General features: G+C 36.6%; 1 protein-coding gene across 3 annotated transcripts in view; it reads right to left on the bottom strand.

The window, feature by feature from the left end:
• Positions 1–18,628, bottom strand: part of TXNDC16 (thioredoxin domain containing 16) — an 86,208-nt gene that overhangs the window by 58,450 nt on the left and 9,130 nt on the right. For all 3 annotated transcript variants that reach the window (XM_033109125.1, XM_033109123.1, XM_033109124.1), the window contains 2 exons: positions 13,146–13,219; positions 12,264–12,338 (listed from right to left, as the gene is read on the bottom strand). In XM_033109125.1, the coding sequence (XP_032965016.1) occupies positions 12,264–12,338; positions 13,146–13,219 (149 nt within the window). The remainder of the gene's footprint in view (positions 1–12,263; positions 12,339–13,145; positions 13,220–18,628) is intronic.

Genomic DNA, 18,628 nt, shown 5'->3' with positions numbered 1-18,628 from the left:
GGCAGCTAATGAAAGGTAAGGGAGTCTCGGTGGCAATCTGAGCTATTGGTTGCTTATACATTTTGGCTAAAAAGTCCAGAATTACCTTGAGTTACTTCAAAACAGTTGGGAGGTGCCATCTAGTCAACTTAATTGGACTTCCATGTAAATTCTAGCCTTAGAAATTCTATCCACCCATTTACCTAATAAAGCTCTAGCAGCTTGGATCTGTGTGCTTCAAAAATCAAATCTGGGAGAAGAAATTTCCCTCACTTTTTTCTCAGATAAAGACTGGCAAACATAAATTTAAAAAGCCAACACCGGGGGGCACCTACCACATGTCAGGCATAATACTAAGCATTTTATGAGTAGTGGCAGTTTATCAGTTTGGAGACTGCCCAGCTCTGAACTCTTCTCTTTTGCTTTGGGAATTCCTGGTTTTCTAAGTCTTCGTGGTGGCCAAGCCCACCTCATAAAAGGACAGAGTGCCCTCACAAAAGCTAATATCATAGTAAACTTTGCTTTCCCAAGTTCCTTGCTGCAAAACATAGCTAATGACCCAGAATCACTCGCCTGACATTTTGGACCAGGAGCTCGTGACGTAAGGAATTGGGAACAGTGCAGAATTATTTCAAGAAGCTATACCGTTTCCCCGAAAATAAGACCTAACCAGACAATCAGCTCTAATGCGTCTTTTGGAGCAAAAATCAATATAAGACCCTGTCTTATGTTATATTACATTATTACATTATATAAGACCCGGTCTTATATTATAGTAAAATAAGACCGGGTCTTATATTAATTTTTGCTCCAAAAGATGCATTAGAGCTGATTGTCCAGCTAGGTCTTATTTTCGGGGAAACACGGTAGCAGCAATAGTCGGCTTCAAATGCACCAGTGACAACAGTGCTGATGACAGCCCCAGTACCGGAGATGCAAGCTGTGGCATCCAACACTCAACAGTAATGCAGCAGTCCCCTCCAGGCTAGTTCGTGTCATGATCTTGACTGTAATTCAGAGCTGTATAAACTCTGAGTCTAGCTCTCCAGCTCTTCTAGGGAGCCTGAGATTTCCTATATCTGCTCCAAATCCTTTCTAAGCCGGTCAGACCCAGATTCTGGGATTTACAACTAAGAACTCTCAGCAATACGCTATGTTTTCTTTAATTTTCATGGCAACCATCTGAGATCGGTATTATCGTTAACTCCATTTTAGAGATAAGGTCATGGGGTTTAGAGAGATTGCCTTGCCTAAAGTCTCAAAGCTCATTAAGTAGTCATTATCCATGAGGTAATAATAACCAAAACTAATGACATTCATAATCTGATGATCTCTATGATTTTTCCCAATGGCTTTCTAACTTTAATGTATTTTTTAATGTTAACTTCCAGAATATGGGCACATCTAGGGATCTCTAGGATCCATTGCACAAGCCTGTGCTCCTTTACTCCAGTCGCAAAGAGGAGAAATGCTGACAGAAATGGATTAAAGAAAAGTCTGTCTTGGGATTTTCTTGTTCTAATGATGTAAAGCTGCCTGGGGTTGCTGTGACCTGGGAGCTCTTTCTGCCACAGAAAGGTCTTCCTTATCCTTAGCATGCTTTTCCTGAGACTTTCCTATCACAGCCATTATATACAGAAGATAAATGGCCAAGAACTGAGTAGGTGTCAGAAAAAAAAGGAACTGAAAAGTCTTCGTGACCCTGCTTTTAGAATAGCAGGCTGTTCAGCTTTTTTTTTTTTTTTCCAGAAAAAATTTGTCATTACTCAAATTCTAAAACACTCAATAAAAAGGAAATGTTTCATTCATTGTGCCATAGCAAAATCCCTAGGACAAAAAAAAAAGGAAAGAAAGAAATGAAGAGTGGGGAGAACAACACTCCCCACTCCCATGGATGTGACTGGTCACATCCATGTATACAATGAAATATCCCAAAGTATTTTATTAAGCATTTTCTAAATGAATACAGTAAAAAAAAAAAAAAAAAAGAAAGAAAGAAAAGAAAAGAAAATGAGCAGGTAGAAGCCACCTCTGAAATGTAAATTAAGAGTACAAGAAATATGGGTCTGGGGTGGCTCCTCAGCCAGTGGGGAGCGCAAGCTTCATAATACCAGCATGGGCCAGGGAACTGTGTCCTACACAACTAGACTGGGAAACAACGGCTTGAACCAGAGTGGGGAAAGGGGGGGAGGCAAAAAGAAGGGGGCGGGAAGTACAAGAAATAATAAAGTTCACAAACATCAGCCTTTGTCTTTTTGTCATACATTATACGAGTATATTCTCCTACTGGCTTACTTATAAAATTCTTATCACCAGAAACAATCTAATGGCTTATAACACAAGATTTCTATTCCTCCAATTTTTAACACAAAAGAAGGAAGCTTCCAAATTCATTCATCACCAATCCAATACTTTTTGATAACCTACTGTATGTCATGCATGGTGCCATGTACTGGTAGAAGGACCTTGTATAAAAGGGCAGTTTGGAGATATAACCATTACTACCAATTAACTAGAGCTGTGAGGAATTCAAATTCAAGACGAGTGATTTTTTAATTACAATTTCCCAGTAAAAAAGTATGTCACTATCAAACAGGAACCCTTATACAGATAAAAGAATGAGCAGTAGCTCAAAACCTATTAAGAAAGGACCAGCATGGGCATAGTTTAGGAGTTTTAGAGAAAGCTATATCTAAGAGTAGTTTTCCTCAGAGCTTCTAAGCAATGTCACTTGAAGACTCAATACCCAGGCTCGGCAATAATGTGTTAAAGAATAAAATATTAGCGAGATTATGACTGCTGAGAATAATTCCTATAATATTTGAAGGCCATATTATTATAAGTAGTGTGTTAATTTAAAAAGAAAGAAACCTTCTATTTTCTGACAAAATATTGTCATAAGAATACCATGCACCACATTTTAATGAAGAGTTAATGAGATTTCATTGTTTCTTACAGTGCTGGATAATCTTTCCTTTTTGCATCATTGGGTGATTTTTAGGAGTTAACAATAACTAGAAGAATGGCCTTTCTTTGTAACTGCTGGCAAATACCACAAGCAACTGTCACAGCATGAATTCACTTCTGTTAGTGCTGTGTGTGAACGGAACCACAGGTAGAATTTGAATTTTTTTAATTTATTGCAAAATGAGACTTCCTGCATTTATACCAAAAAAAAAAAGGGCAACTAACACAGAACACAAGGTAAAACCCACAATGTATTTTCACATTATTTGATCTTCATAATAATCTCATAAGGCTGCAATTGTAACATTTAGATGAGGAAAACTAGCAATCAGAAAATATAAAGTGGTCAGATCACACGATGGAAGATAAGGAATAGGGGGACTCAAATGCTCAATAAATCCAGACTTCTTCATTTTTCATACAACCTTCCAATCACATTTGAGGTTATAATGACTTACATCTCTAACTGACTTGCCTAGGACTGGTTAGATATATGGTATTCTCAATCAACAAATAAAGATTAGTTGTTACTTTAACTTTCTTTTTCTAAATATTACCCTTCTTAATCTACCTAGAAGGTGGGAGTAAAATTTTCCTCAGTTATCAAACCAATCAATTCTACCAGTTTTGACTACCGTGTTTCCCCGAAAATAAGACCTAACCGGAAAATAAGCCCCAGCATGATTTTTCAGGATGACATCCCCTGAACATAAGCCCTAATGCATCTTTTGGAGCAAAAATTAACATAAGACCTGGTCTTATTTTCGGGGAAACACGGTATGTATACTTTAGAAAACAGAGCTAAGAACTTTTAGACTATAAACCCAAATTCTTATGTTTAATTTAAATTTCATTTATTTTGCACATTGGTAACACTTTTTTATATAGTACCAAAAAAGTTGACGAGTGCAAAGTCTACCGACAACTCCCTCCCCCATCCCAGCTTCCCCATGCCATTCCTGTAAATCACTATTATTAATTTCTTGTGAAACCTTAAAATATTTATGCCATATACACATATGCCATAAATATATATTTATATACGCCTCTGTTAGAAGACAACCCTCCCTGGATTTCTGTGTTCCTATACAATCTAAGCCTCCTGAAGATGAAAACTGGCATGACACATGGATGGAGATTCTCTCCACTTATTCACATTCTATGTATTCTCCTTTGCTCTGGATCCAGCCAAAGTATAATAAAACCTTTTTTATCTTCCCCAGAGCCAAATGCTTATAATATTTAGAGGTAGAGACCTTTCTCTCCTGCACCAAGCCAGGATTTGTTTACATCACAGAGAAAAAGATAAGCACTTTATATTTCCCAGGGAGTAAATGTGCCAAGCTCCAACATAACCTCAGAGATTCATAATCTGTGAGTTCTCCTTCTCCAAACCTCACTGTAAGTACAGTTGTAAGCATATGGCTCTCACCTTGTTGCTCTGTGTACAACTGGGTATTGGTATCTAGTACTACCACGTTACCCAGGCCATTGGCTGTGGAGTCTTATTTCTGATTCAGAGGCCAGGTTATTTTGACATATACATATATACATATATATATATATATATATATATACACATATATATATATATATATATATATGCAAGTAGTGTAATATCTGAGACACTTCAGAATTTGGACTTATCCTCTTTCTCACATACCTAATACTATGCTATACTCTGAACACTTGATTTATTTCACTTAATATACCTTGTAAAGTCAATGTGAGAAAATATTAATATACCAGTAAGTCAGGATATGGTTAATCAATGATGTTTTAGGAATATTTTAAGTATCCTACAAAAAAAAAATTAGCCATAATGAGCCAAAAAAATACAATTCTTTAAAAATTTAGTGTGAAGATTACCCTAAGTTTATACCTGTTATTCTGTTCTCACATTTTACTAACTTCATTTTTTTTTAATTTATTGGGGTGACAATTGTTAGTAAAATTACATAGATTTCAGGTGTACAATTCTGTATCACATCATCTATAAATTACTACTAACTTCATTTTTTAAATTGCATTTTTCTATATTTTAAGAATCAGAAATTACCTAAAACCTTGACCTTTTCTGTTGACAAAAAAAGCAAATTTCAAATATAACTGTGGATCACTGGTCTCAATCAAAGCATTCTACATAAAGAACAAATTATAATGCTTTACGAACAAAATAATAATAGGGTTACACATTTTTAAAAGACAAGCCAATGAAAGCAATATATATAAATATTCTCAAATGCAAACTTTCAGTTCATATACAAGTGTTTTGAAAAATATAAAAACAATCCAAATGTTATCTGTAAATATTCTTTTCCTTGATTATCAGGCTAAGTAGTAGGTTTCGGTTAAAAAAAAAACACTGACAAGTTAGTTGAAATTAATATATTTTAATATGTGTTGATCAGTTTTTATAAATAGAGGAAATGCCAGTAAATTTCACCTTCTCTGTTTAACTATTACCTAATAAAATACAAACTTTATATATAACTATATTAAAACAACATAAACAAAAATCAACAAATTACTTTAGCTCTGGGTAATGAAATTATAAATATTTTCAGAGGAGGTTTTCATGGCTTTCTATGTTTCTCATGCATTCTACAATATGAATATTATTTCTATAATCTAACTATTTTGTTTTTCCAGTCTTGTGTTAAATAATAAAATTTCAGTAAGGTCAAAGGGCACAAACGTAATACACAAAAATTAGTATCTTTCATATACATGTTTATATATTATACACAAATATACATATTACATAAAAACATAGTTGTATCTGTGTTAGAAGATAATGGAAGAAAAGAACCCATTTACAAAAGAAAAAAAAGAGATAAAATACCTTGTAATAAATTTAAGTGTCCATGCACACAGGAAGAACGTGTTAAAACACTACTAAAGGACACAAAAGAAAATTGGAAGAAATGGAAAGACATCAGGTTCTGGGGTGGGAAGAGTCATCCTAATGATGTCAAGTGTCCCTAAAATAATTTATAAATTTAATGCCGATAGGATTTAATCAGGGAAGGGAAGAACCCAAACAAGTCAATTTTAAATGTCAACTGTAAACAAAACAAACAAGCAATTCTGAAAACAGAAATATAAAGGGGCCTGGACCTTTCAGATATTATATTATAAAGCCTCAATACTTAAAGCAATGGTACTAGTATGCAAATAGATAATCGAAACATAAAGTTCAAAAATAGACCCAAATATACAAAGGATGCCAAAAAAATGTATACACATTTTAAGAAAGGTAAAAACTGTTAAAATTGTAATACTCAATATACACCGATAACAAAAGATGAACACAAGTCACGTTTGACTTCTGCAGTTACAAGAGGTGATAAAAGTGTTTACCATCAGCGTCCAGACACTTCTGATTACACGAACCACTGCTTGACAACACTGGTCAAAGTGTCCACTTGTATACATTTTTTGGCACCCCCCGATATATGACAGTACAGTGTAAAAAATGGCATTCTGAATAGTGAAGAGATTCATTAATTTCAGTTGTGTTGGGACAACTAGCCACTTGGCTGATACACAGCTAAATCCATTCCTCATAGAATTCACCAAGTTAAATTCCAAACATATCAATATTTAAATGTAAAATAAAACCCATGAAAACACTAAGAAATACACCCACACAAATAGACTGATCTTTTGACAAACAAGAAAAGCAATCAAATGGAGAAAGGATAGTTTTTTCAACAAAAGGGGCTAAAACAACTGGACATCCACATACAAAAAAATATAGACACTGACTTTACACCATTCACAAAAATTAGCTCAAAAATGGATCACAGACTTAAATGTAAAATACATAACTATAAAACTTCTAGAATATAACACAGAAGAAAATCCGGGTGACTTTGGATTTGGCAATGAATTTTTAGATAAAATACCAAAAGCATAATCCATAAAAACAAAAATTGTTAAGTTACACTTCATTATTATTAAAAATTTCTGTTCTGGAGAAGACACTGTTAAGAGGATGGAAAAACAAGACACAGACTGGGAAAAAATATTTGCAAAACACATATCCAAAATACATAAACACACACACACACACACACACACACAAAACCTCTTTAAACTCAGTAAGAAAACAACCCAATTAAAATATGGGCAAAAGATCTTAACAGATACCCCACCTAAGAAAATATACAGATGGCAAGTAAGTATATGAAAAGATGCTCAACATCACTGTGTCACTAGGAAATTGAAAATTAAAACCACAGTGAGATACCACAGTACACCTATTAGAATGGTGATGGCAACAGCAAATGCTGACAAGGACGTAGAGCAACAGGAGCTCATTCATTGGAGGTGGGAATGCAAATTGATGCAGCCACTTTGGAAGGTAATTTGGTAGTTTTTTTACAAAGCTAAACATAGCCTTCCCATATTATCCAGAAATCATGCTCATTTACCCATATGAGTTGACAACTACATCCATACAAAAAACCGGCACAGGAAAGTTTATAGCAGCTTTATTCATAATTGCCAAAACATGGAAGAAATAAAGATATCCTTCAATAGGTGAATGGATTAAAAGTGGTACATCCATACAATAGAATATTATTCAGTGATAAAAAGAAACGAGATATCGAACCATGAAAAGGCATGGAAGAACCTTAAATACCTATTGCTAAGTAAAAGAAGCCAATCTAAAAAGGTGACATGTTATATGATTCCAACTATAGGACATTCTAGAAAAGGCAAAAAAGATCAGTGTTTGGAGAATGGAAGAGAGGGATGAATAAGTGGAACACAAGAGATTTTTTAAGTCAGTGAAACCATTCTGTGCCATATTGTAACGGTGGATATATGCATTTGTCAAAACTCAAAACTATATAACACAAAGAGTGAACCCTAATATAAATAGGCACTTTGGTTAATAATGTGTCAATATTGGTTCATCAATTGTAACAATGTACCACACTAAAGCTGAATGTTACCAACAAGGGGAAACGAATGTCAACTATAACTAAATATATATACATGTGTGTGTATATAGTCCCGGGATGTAAAGTATAGCATAGGGAATATAGTCAATGGTATAGTAACAGCTATATACAATGTCAGAGGGTTAGCAGATTTGGGGTGATTATCACTTTGTGAGGAGTGTAAATGTCTAATCATTATGTTGTTTTGTACACCTGAAACTGATATAAAAAAATAAAATAAAATAAAAACAATAAGGAGAAACTGAGTAGAGAGGAGAAAGGAAGTATATGGGAATTTTCTGTACAATCTGCTCAGATTTTCTATAAATCTAAAACTGCTCTAAAAACAATGTCTATTAATTCAAAAATAAACAAAAAGAGGTGAATTCATTCATAACAATGGCGTAAGGGAGACCTTAGTACAACTTAAAATTCAAACATCAAAAGAGAACAGATGAATTTTACCAGATAATTTTTAAAAGAACAAAAAAGGGAAATTTCAAAGATAAATGACAAACTTGGAGAGGGATGTACACTTTGTATCTCCTTTATATAAAGAGAGTGCCTAGAAATTAATAAGAATAAAGTACAAAACATGACAAAAAAATGGGCAAAAAATATCAAGCAACAGTTCAGTCCCATTTCTAGGAATAGTATACAATTGCAAAGAGTACCAGAGAGAAACTGCTTGCCAGACACTGGGTATTTCAAACTAATGGATTTAGCACATAAAGTAGGATGACAGATTGAAGGGCACTTTTTTTCTCATGGTAATTTGCAAGGTTTAGATAGTTATGACATAATACCCTATTTAGCCCAGTTCTTCAACATTCAAAATACCATTACTGAAATTTTTTTTTAAAATACTGCATTTCACAAGTCAATTTTCTTATATTTTAAACAAAAATGAAGACATTGCCTCTTTGGAATTCTACTTGACCTTTATTCCACCCCCGCCCTACCCCGCCTCAGTTTCTTCTTCCCTTAAGTGTTGGTGTTGTTCTAGAACACTCCCCGGATGACCCATATGTTAATACACCCAGATCTGTACTCCTAAGGGGCTCAAATTCTTACAGCTGTTTGAGACAAGTATGATGGGCATTTGACTTGTTAAATTAGACTTATTTTCTGTAAATTTGCTCTTCTTCCTGGCTTACTTTAGATGGTAATCAGATAGAATTTGCAGTACAGTGAGGTGGAAAAGAAGATACAGGAATTAACTTAAATTTGCAGTTTTGCTGATTGTTACCAAATTAAGTATTACCAAGTCCAGTTAATTTCACTTCCTAAGCATTAAAAAGAAAATCCCCTTTTTGTTATATCTACTTTCCTAGATTGTGCAATGGCCACACAATAGTTTCTGTGTGCTTAGACCCCACAAATCTGTCACATCCACTAGAAAGAGCTCTCGGGCACTAATTTGATCACCGTCACGTGCTATCTACGACCCTCTGTTGAGCAATCAGGCATTGTAGTGGTCATTAAGGACAGCAAGCCAAACTAAAAGCAACAATCCAGCCTTTATTCATTTACTGCAACAGTGCAAGCAAAAGGCAAAAAGGGAGGCAGTGGCTCCAGAATGTTCCATTCCCTTCCCTGCCATGGAACAGCCCCCAGGGGAGGGTCAGCTGGGCACAGCACAGATGCAAGGAATCATCTCATCCCAAGAAGCACAAAATGAAAGGCTCCTGACTCTATATGGACTTGTCAGCTGGGGTAAAGGAAAGGGGGAAGGGCTAGGAGTGGAAAGAGACTGAGTCAGAATAGAAATAGGGAGGTCTTGACAGAAGTACCTGGGAGGTGCTTCAGCCAAGGCCCCTGGTAATGAGGCCTCTGAATAAAGACTTTGGCTAGAAATGCAGGCATACATACCAGCACGCTCGGCCTAAGGGACTGGGAAGAGGGAGGGTCCTGAGTCCTTCACCTCTATTTTCTCTAGAAAACTGCATCCAAGTCCGATGTGGACAAGGCACCTTTACCCCACGTAGCCTGCCAGGCAAAGCCTTGTAATTACCTATGGTCAAGCCTGAAAAATGACACAAGGATTTTGGCCTGGAGCTGGACTCCTCATCCAAAAGCCTAAACTTCTTCGCATAGTACACAAAAACCCTTTCATCTGACCCCATGCCTACATCCCTGCCCTCATCTCCTGCTTCATATTTCATACTCCAGTAAAAACTATGCTCTCCAAACTATTTTAACCTCCATGCCTTTGCTCTCACAGTTCTTACTGCTTTCCCCACCTTCCATTTCTTCAACAAGCAAACTCCTACTTATCCTTTTAGACTCATCCCAAGTGTCACCTCCTCCAGGAAGCCTTCTTAGTAAATATCCATTTTCATTCTAAACATAAATAACTATTCCCTACCCTGTGGGTCCGTAAGCCTGTATGCATACATATTTATATTTTACTTACTACATAATATTTTGTTTATATATCTGTCTCTGCAACAAAATGCTACATTCCTAGAGAACAGAAGCCACATCCTATTCTGTGTTGGATCCCCAGCGCCGAATAGGTATCTGGCATATAGCAGAAACATGGGGAATAATCTTTGTGGAATTAGTGTTCTATAAGTCAACATTAGTACAGCACAAAGGACAGGATACCACCACAGCAGGAGGGCGTGACACAAGCCCCATAGGCTAGCCAAGTCAGAAAACTGGGTCCCCAGAACTGATGGCCTCTCCACATCTAAAGCCCAATTGTTTCCAGACCACCTTGTCATCAGGTTGCCCAAGGTGGATGTTTGCTGTTAAAACTTGTTCAAGACAACCTTAGTCGCCCCTCCCCCATCCCTCAAAGAATCTTATTTGGTTTTTCACCCTCATTTTTAGGTCAAAGACAGTCATCAGGTATGTATTGCAAAACAAATATTATATCTACTACTTGGACTTTTTGCTAAACTTGTTATGATCCCCAACCTCAAGACAGCCACCCCTTCTCTGTCCCAGGAAAGGGCTTCTAAGGGTCTTTGGAATTCCTTCTTCAAAAGACCCTCTTTCATTCCTTACAATTGGCTTCTTAGTCTGCAGGCCTTGGGACCCTTGGTTGTCAGGGATTTCTTAAAGACCTTTCATTACTGTATCATTAATACTGGAACATTTAAATGTGTCTATTTGCAAAGTGATAAATATGATTTTTCACCTATAAGTTTTGAGTTTCCTATAATTTAACTTTTACCCTATCTTTGTGGGAATCCAGTCAGAGAAAAGAAGAAAGAGGGCAGACCAGCAGAAAAAAAGATAATGTCAGCAAAAGTCTTAGTGGGTAATAGACCTACAACAATTTAAACTGGGAAAGTCCATGTAAACTCATGTCCTTAACAAATCTTAGTTCCTAACTCTGCTAGCAAAGAGAATACTAGACTTCATTCAGAGGAAGACTGCAGGAATGAACCCCAAGGAGGCCTGAATCCCAGGCCAAAAGACTCCATGCCAGGAAGTTAAATTAGATTCACTCATGCTCTCTCAGTAAATATTCAGGTATGTGCTGGTATTATTTGAACTGTTTCTGCACTTACTGAGCAGGCACAGAGCTACAGCCTCTAGAAAAAAATCAGGCTGGGTGAGAAAGACGCTAGGCACTTTAAAATTCCTAGTCAGAAGAGCAAAGACGAGATTCTTATCTAGTAAAACCCTCACTCCACAGGTACAATCAAAAGCAAAAGCAGGGGCCGGCCCGATGGCTCAGGCAGTTAGAGCTCCATGCTCCTAACTCTGAAGGCTGCCGGTTCGATTCCCACATGGGCCAGTGGACTCTCAACCACAAGGTTGCCAGTTCAACTCCTCGAGTCCCCAAGGGATGGTGGGTTCTGCCCCCTGCAACTAAGATGGAACACGGCACCTTGAGCTGAGCTCCCGGAGCCGCTGAGCTCCCAGATGGCTCAGTTGGTTGGAGTGCGTCCTCTCAAACACAAGGTTGCTGCAGCAGTTCGACTCCCACAAGGGATGGTGGGCTGTGCCCCCTGCAACTAGCAATGGCAACTGGACCTGGAGCTGAGCTGCGCCCTCCACAACTAAGATTGAAAGGACAACAACTTGACTTGGAAAAAAGTCCTGGAAGTACACACTGTTCCCCAATAAAGTCCTGTTCCCCTTCCCCAATAAAATCTTTAAAAAAAAAAGAAGCAAAAGCAATAGTATGACCCATGTGGTCATGTTGTGTTATCTCCTATTTTTACAGACTATCTACAGGTTTATGTATCCTTTGCCATTTAAGAAATTTTAGATCCCCTATGTGGACAGACAGACTAGCAATTTGTATGAAATTGATGCCTACAAATGTAATGTTAAAACTCTAAACTATTTTAACGGATTGCGGTTGTCTAGATTAATAAGTAAAGAAGTGGATGTACTTACAAGAGAACATGAGCAATGATGGCATTCACATCAAACAAGGTATCAGTAGGGAATTCTCTGAGTAATATGTTGCCTCTGGAAAAAGTTCAAAAAAGTATTACAGAAATATTTCCTTAGCATCCAATTTACTTGTTCCTCTAATATATTAGGCTATAAGTTCTTTGATGTTAGAGCCTGTATCTATTATCTCATGCACCTACCAGAGTGCTGGCCATAATATTCACGCAAATATTTATTAAAGGTACACTCAATAACGATGCTGATTTTGAAAAGCTTAGGCCTGGGTTTATCAAAAAGATTGGAAAAAAACATGAGTCCAAACAGGGCTTCCTATCAACCTCCCTGTCACACATACACAGATTCCCCAAACTGGGCTGGGAAGAAGACAAGTAGGAGAGAGAAAGAAGCGTCCTCAGCAGTAGGTCCCTGAAGAGACAGGATCTCTCCTCACTTCCTAGGCCAAATCCCAAGGGTTTGAGGAAAGAATCTGAGAAACCTCAGACAGATTGGCAGACGCAAGTGCAGAGGAATCTGTAACCTGGACATTGGCAGATCCCTCAAAAATAAAGTATGTTTCACACCCGAATATGGGCCTGACATATCTACACAGAACACTACCTTTTCTATGTGCTTACTTACCGGGCATTTGTAGTGGGAGTTTATTAAGATTCTCATGTGATATTCAAAACAACTCTGGGAGGTATTATTTTTCTCATTTTATAGATAAGGAAGCTAAAGTGCAGGTATAAATCTATCTTTGTTAAGCTTCATATGACACCCCACTGAATACAACTTTATTCTGTCTTAGTGATATTTTATATACTTGAGTATTCTAGAAGTACAGCTTTATATTTGTCTATCATACTCAAAATAATAGTTTACCTGAATAAATACGCTTTCATCAAATCCTTTTCTTTTCCACAATATCTTGATGCTTCTTCTTTGACACAATTAACCTTTAAAAGATAAGGGGTCAAATACATGGTGATGGAAGGAGAACTGACACTGAGTAGTGAACACACGATGCAACATTATAGATGATGTATTACAGAAATGTATACTTGAAACCTACATAATTTTACTACCCAATGTCACCCCAATAAATTTAATAAGAAAATAAATAATATGGAAAATAAGAAAGGAGAAAAAAAGATTATACTTAAGGTTTAGAGTACATATAAAAAGGTAACGCTTCTTGTTTAGGGAAACAAGAAGGAATATTAAACATTACAGTTTGTCTCCAGGTCAAATTTTTTATTTTACTTTTCTTTCTGATTTGTATCCTATAATTGCTCACTTGAATAAGAGGTAACCAGAAAAAGGAACTTTTTCTACACTAAGAGTTACATTTAATTATACCTGAGAGTTTATATTTAATCCGATCTTATGGAGCAAGTAGGAGGTAACCAGGTAGAAAACGAAGGAAACAAAGCTGGACGAAAAGCCTGAGTAAAAGCCTGGAAGCAAAGCAGTTAAGTGGTAAATTGGGACCATGAAAGCATCTCAGCAGCCTGAACACAGGTATGGCAGACACTGCTGGTTTCTTACCCAGAATCCATTGTCTCCTTCTGTTTTACTAACAGAGCCTCACTAAAAGCGAGTGCCTGATGAAAAGACTTTTTCAGACTCCCAAAAGCTAAGCATTGTTAAGTGATGTTAGGAAGAATCACTTGTTTGGGATTCCTAGAGACACTTAAAAAGGGGGTTCACTGATATTTTTGCTCTTCTCACTTCTTCCTGACAAAACACAGGCAACATAGCTAGAAACCAGCAGTAATCATGGACCATCAGGAATCTTTCAAGAAGAAACACTTGCTAAGGATGGTGCAACAGAAAGAACGAATCTGAGTCCCTTAGGACATTAAAGAAGCCATAACAGCCATGATAGCTTACAATCAGGGCTCTGTGAAAAATATAAGGAAAACCCTGGTAGCAACATGAAGATAAAATGGAAAGCATGAGAGCACAAAGATAAGGAGTCAGGTTAAAAGAATATCACATCACTTCTGAAATTATATAAATGTCTAACCACTATGCTATACTGAATGTCCACTATAATTGATAAATTTAAAAGTGGGGGAGAAGGGGAATAAGAGGTCTAAATTTCCAGATATAAAACAAATAAGTCATGGGGATGTAATGTTCAACATGGGGGATATAGCCAATAATATTGTGATAGCATTGTATGGTGGCAGATGGTTGCTGGACTTATCATGGTGATCACTTCTTTAGGTATATAAATGTTGAATAACTATTGTGGACATCTAAAACTAATATAATATTGTATGTTAGCTATATTTTTAATAAAAATCTTTTTAAAAAGAAAATATTAAATGGAAAATTCTAGGAAAAAAAGAGTATCATATTAGTATAGGTCAAAGATGACTGATACCGAAGGAAAGCAGAAAAGGACAGAAGAGATTTCAGAGAGAAATACAGTAAGTAAAAATCGGGAGAAACTGAGCATGCATTGGCAGCATGGGATAGAGTGGGGGAAGGAAGAAGCTAAAGAGAATGAAGAGGTTACTAGATGAGCAAATGGATAGCCACCAATGTAACTTACCAAATCTAATGCTAGAAGAACAGTTAATTTGTTTGGGATTTTTATTAAAAAATTTTAAAGATGGATTTTGTTATTCAATTAAATTTTAATAGAGTTTGAGGAATCAGAATGACAATTAGGGAAGCTACATTTGTTCAAAAAAAGCTACAAGGGGAGAACTGATATTCAGAAAAGAAATCAGGAATAGAGAAGTAGAATTAAAAGTCAGAGTATAGCCATAACAAAAAAGAGTAAATTTCTGTAATTTTATGTCATTTTTTAAAGAATGTTTAAAAGTCAGAGCACAGGGGGTAATTGGCGTTATGACAATAGATTTGTGCATTCTTCCATTCAACATATATTTGAGCAGCTACCACGTTCGTCACTGTTCTAGTCACTGGGGATACAGTCAAGTCCAAATAAAAATGTTTATCTTTAGAACTTATATTCTAAAAGTAGACAGGCAATTAAAAAAACTAATGTGTCACATTAACTGCTATAAAGAAAAAAATATTTAGGGGATAGTGTTTGACAAGTCATTTTAGATAGGAATCAAGGAAGGCTTCTCTGAGGTGACATGTGCACAAAGAACTGAATTAACGGAGTGATGCATACAAATATATAAATATGTGGAAGAGATGAGTTCTAAGCAGAGTGGGAAGATAGCCGCAAAGGCCTTATGGAAATAACACATCTGGCAGATTCAAGTAATAGAAAGATGACCAGTGTGTGTCAGGAACAAACTGAGCACGGTGGAGGGACAGAAAATGAGATTAGAGAGGAATAAGTGTCCACAAGAGTGAGGAGTTTCAATTTTATCGTAACTGTAACGGGAAGCCTTTCTGAGAGGGTAATGATATAATCTGACACATCTGACTTACATGTGGAAAAGAGTTTTGTGAGACAAAAGTGAAAGGAAAAATGCCAATTATTAGGAGAGTATTGTGCTTTTCCAGATGAGAAGTGATGATGGTTTGGACAAGGGGTGGGGGATGAAAGTGAAGGTACAGAAAGAGGTCAGATTTGGAAAGTTTTCATAGTGGAACCTAAAGGACTTATTGATGGACTGGCTTTGATAGAACAAAAAGTCAAGGATGACTCCAAGGCTTTTTGTTTTAATATCTGTGTTGATAATAATATCTGTGATAATTAATATCTGTGATATTATTATATCTGTGAAAATATTATTATCTGTTGATAATAATATCTGTGTTGATAGTAATAGTTACACCAGCTTTCTTTAGGTTATTACTTAGATGATATGTCTTTTTCCTTCATTTACTTTGAAGAGTTCTGAAGCCTTTAGTTTAAGATGCATTTCTAAATGGCATACCATTGAGTTTGATTATTACACCCAGCTTGACAATCTTTGTCTTAACTGGAACATTTAGTCCATTTATATTTTAGAGTTTTCTTCACCTACCTCTGCCTCCTGAAATCTTAACTTTTGAAGATAAGCTCAAAATGCTATTTTTTTGTGAAATCTTTTCAAATACCACATGTGAGCTTCCACCCCAATAATTAGATATGAGCTGTGTTTTAACCTCCACAGCATTTTATTTGTATCTCTCTTATTACAATGATCAGGTTTTCCTAGTTATTATGATGGTTTGTGAATTTGTTTTGTCTTTCCTATTTAGGATATAAACTCTCCAAAGAAATAGACTGGGTTTCAGTCATCTTTTTTTCCAACAGAAGACTAAATACAGTAAGCTGATTTTAATCTCATAAACATTTACCGAGTACCAATTATATGACAGGAACTGAGCTAGGCACTCAATTCAGGTCCGTCTTATTCACCACAATCTCCTTTCCACATAGTTTAGCATCCTCAACTGTGAAACTGAGTTTAAATTAAGTTAGTTCATAAGGGCACCCCTGGGTGTAACCTTAATATTCTACTCCAGTTACTAGATACCATTACCAGTTCCTAGTTTACTAGTTACTAGACAAAGAGCACGATTATCCCTTTTGAGTGTCATACCAATCTAGTATTTCATTTCTAAATTTCGTTTTAAAACTTTATTCAAAGCTCCTCAAAGATGAGTGCCATTATCATTCCAGAGTGTAATCAGTTGTTCAAAGTTAACTGAGATCTCTATACATACAGAATTGAAAAAAAAATTTTTTTAAGTTATACAGCCATGACATATTATATATTTGGTCTCTGTCCCTGGTTCCTGACAGAGTTCAGAAAACCCTTGTAATTTCCTGAGTGATAGGAATACTAGGAGTATCTTTTATTGTACTATTTGGTCTTTAACTCCAGTTCCTGATGAAGAGCTTCTAAAACTCTTAGAGTGTCTTTTTTATACTAATGAAATGACTGGTGGCTGGGGGGCCCTAGATGGTTTCAGGATAGGGACTGGTCCTCAGAAAGACAAAGGCATGATTATGAGGGTTACAACTTTCAACTTGCAGCCCCACCTCCTATCTCCAGGCTGGAGATTGTTAATCCCAAGGACCAAGGCTTTAACCAGTCATGCCTACATAATAGGACCTCCATAAAAACCCTGAACAACAGTTTGGAGAGCTTCTGGGTTGGTGAGCACATCCAAGTACCGGGAGGATGACACACCCAGGATGACACAACCTAAAACAACCCCAGGACAGAAGTTCCTGTGTTCAAGATCCTTCCCTATCTTGCCCTATGCATCTCTTCCATTTGGCTGTTCCTGAGATAGCCTTTGAAATAAACCAGTAATAGTAAGTAAAGTGTTTCCCTGGATTCTGTGAGTCATTATAGCAAATTATCAAATTGCATTATAGTAAAATATCAAATCTCAGGAAGGGGTGTTGAGAAGGCCCAATTTGTAGCTAAGTACCACAGAAGTTGTAGGTAACCTGGGAACACATTATTTGTGATTGGCATCTGAAACGGTGGGCAATCTAATAACACTGAGCCTTTAATCTGCTTGGTCTGTGCTAACTCTGGGTAGTTAGTGTCAGAATTGCTAGGTGTGTGAAACTCACACATTTGGTGTTAGAAGTGCTCTGTGGGCAGAAGGAACAGTCTCCCTTTAATAGCCAAGGTTAGGTAGTTAACTTTCTATGCTTCCTGTCCTGGGAACTTTAGCTGCAAAGACCAAGATAACAGTAGCCATCTCTTGAAGGAGGAAGCCTAATGGAACTAGTAAGAATAAATGTACACAGTGTGGAAGAAAAAGGGGATCTATGAAAAGTAACCTCACAGCGTGATCTGATCATAAATTCCTAATTGGGCAGGTCACCACGGGTATTCTGGCCCTAGACATATAATTTCTTTAGTAAAAGGCTTATCTTTGCCTTAAGCAAGCCCTGTCTACTGTTTCTGTACGTCTAGGTTAACACACCTTTGAAATGCCTCTTTTCAGACGTCCCTCTAATACGTGACCACCCTTTCAGACCCCTCAAGACAGCACGTAATCTTAGCTATCCTGTAATCTGATCCCCACCTTCCTTTCTCCCACCTTTATGTGATCTTCCTTAGGTTCCCTCCTTAATTTCAAATGCATAAAAGAAACTGAAAAACTGTTCTTCTCTGGAGTATTTGAGATCTTGCTCGCCCACATATGTCATCAGTTTGGCTAAAATAAACTCATAAAATTCTCCACAGGTTGGTTGATAAGAGAAAGTCAGGTAGACACTAATCTGAAAGAATTTAATAATCCCTGGGTTACTCATTCATTTTTCTGAAGTACAAATTCTAAATTGAAACTAAATGAAAGACTCATGTAGCTATCTAATCCATGATGCTTGTAAAAATGTTCCATAATACTTCATGGCAAGTATGAATATTTTCTGAGAAAAAAATTAAATACATAATTTCAAGTTAGGTTGTTTT

This window comes from Rhinolophus ferrumequinum, chromosome 6 (assembly GCF_004115265.2).
Source record: "Rhinolophus ferrumequinum isolate MPI-CBG mRhiFer1 chromosome 6, mRhiFer1_v1.p, whole genome shotgun sequence".
In the NCBI taxonomy this organism is placed as follows: Eukaryota; Metazoa; Chordata; class Mammalia; order Chiroptera; family Rhinolophidae; genus Rhinolophus; species Rhinolophus ferrumequinum.
The sequence above is the reverse complement of the archived record's forward strand: the minus strand, read 5'-3'. Positions and strand labels throughout refer to the sequence as shown.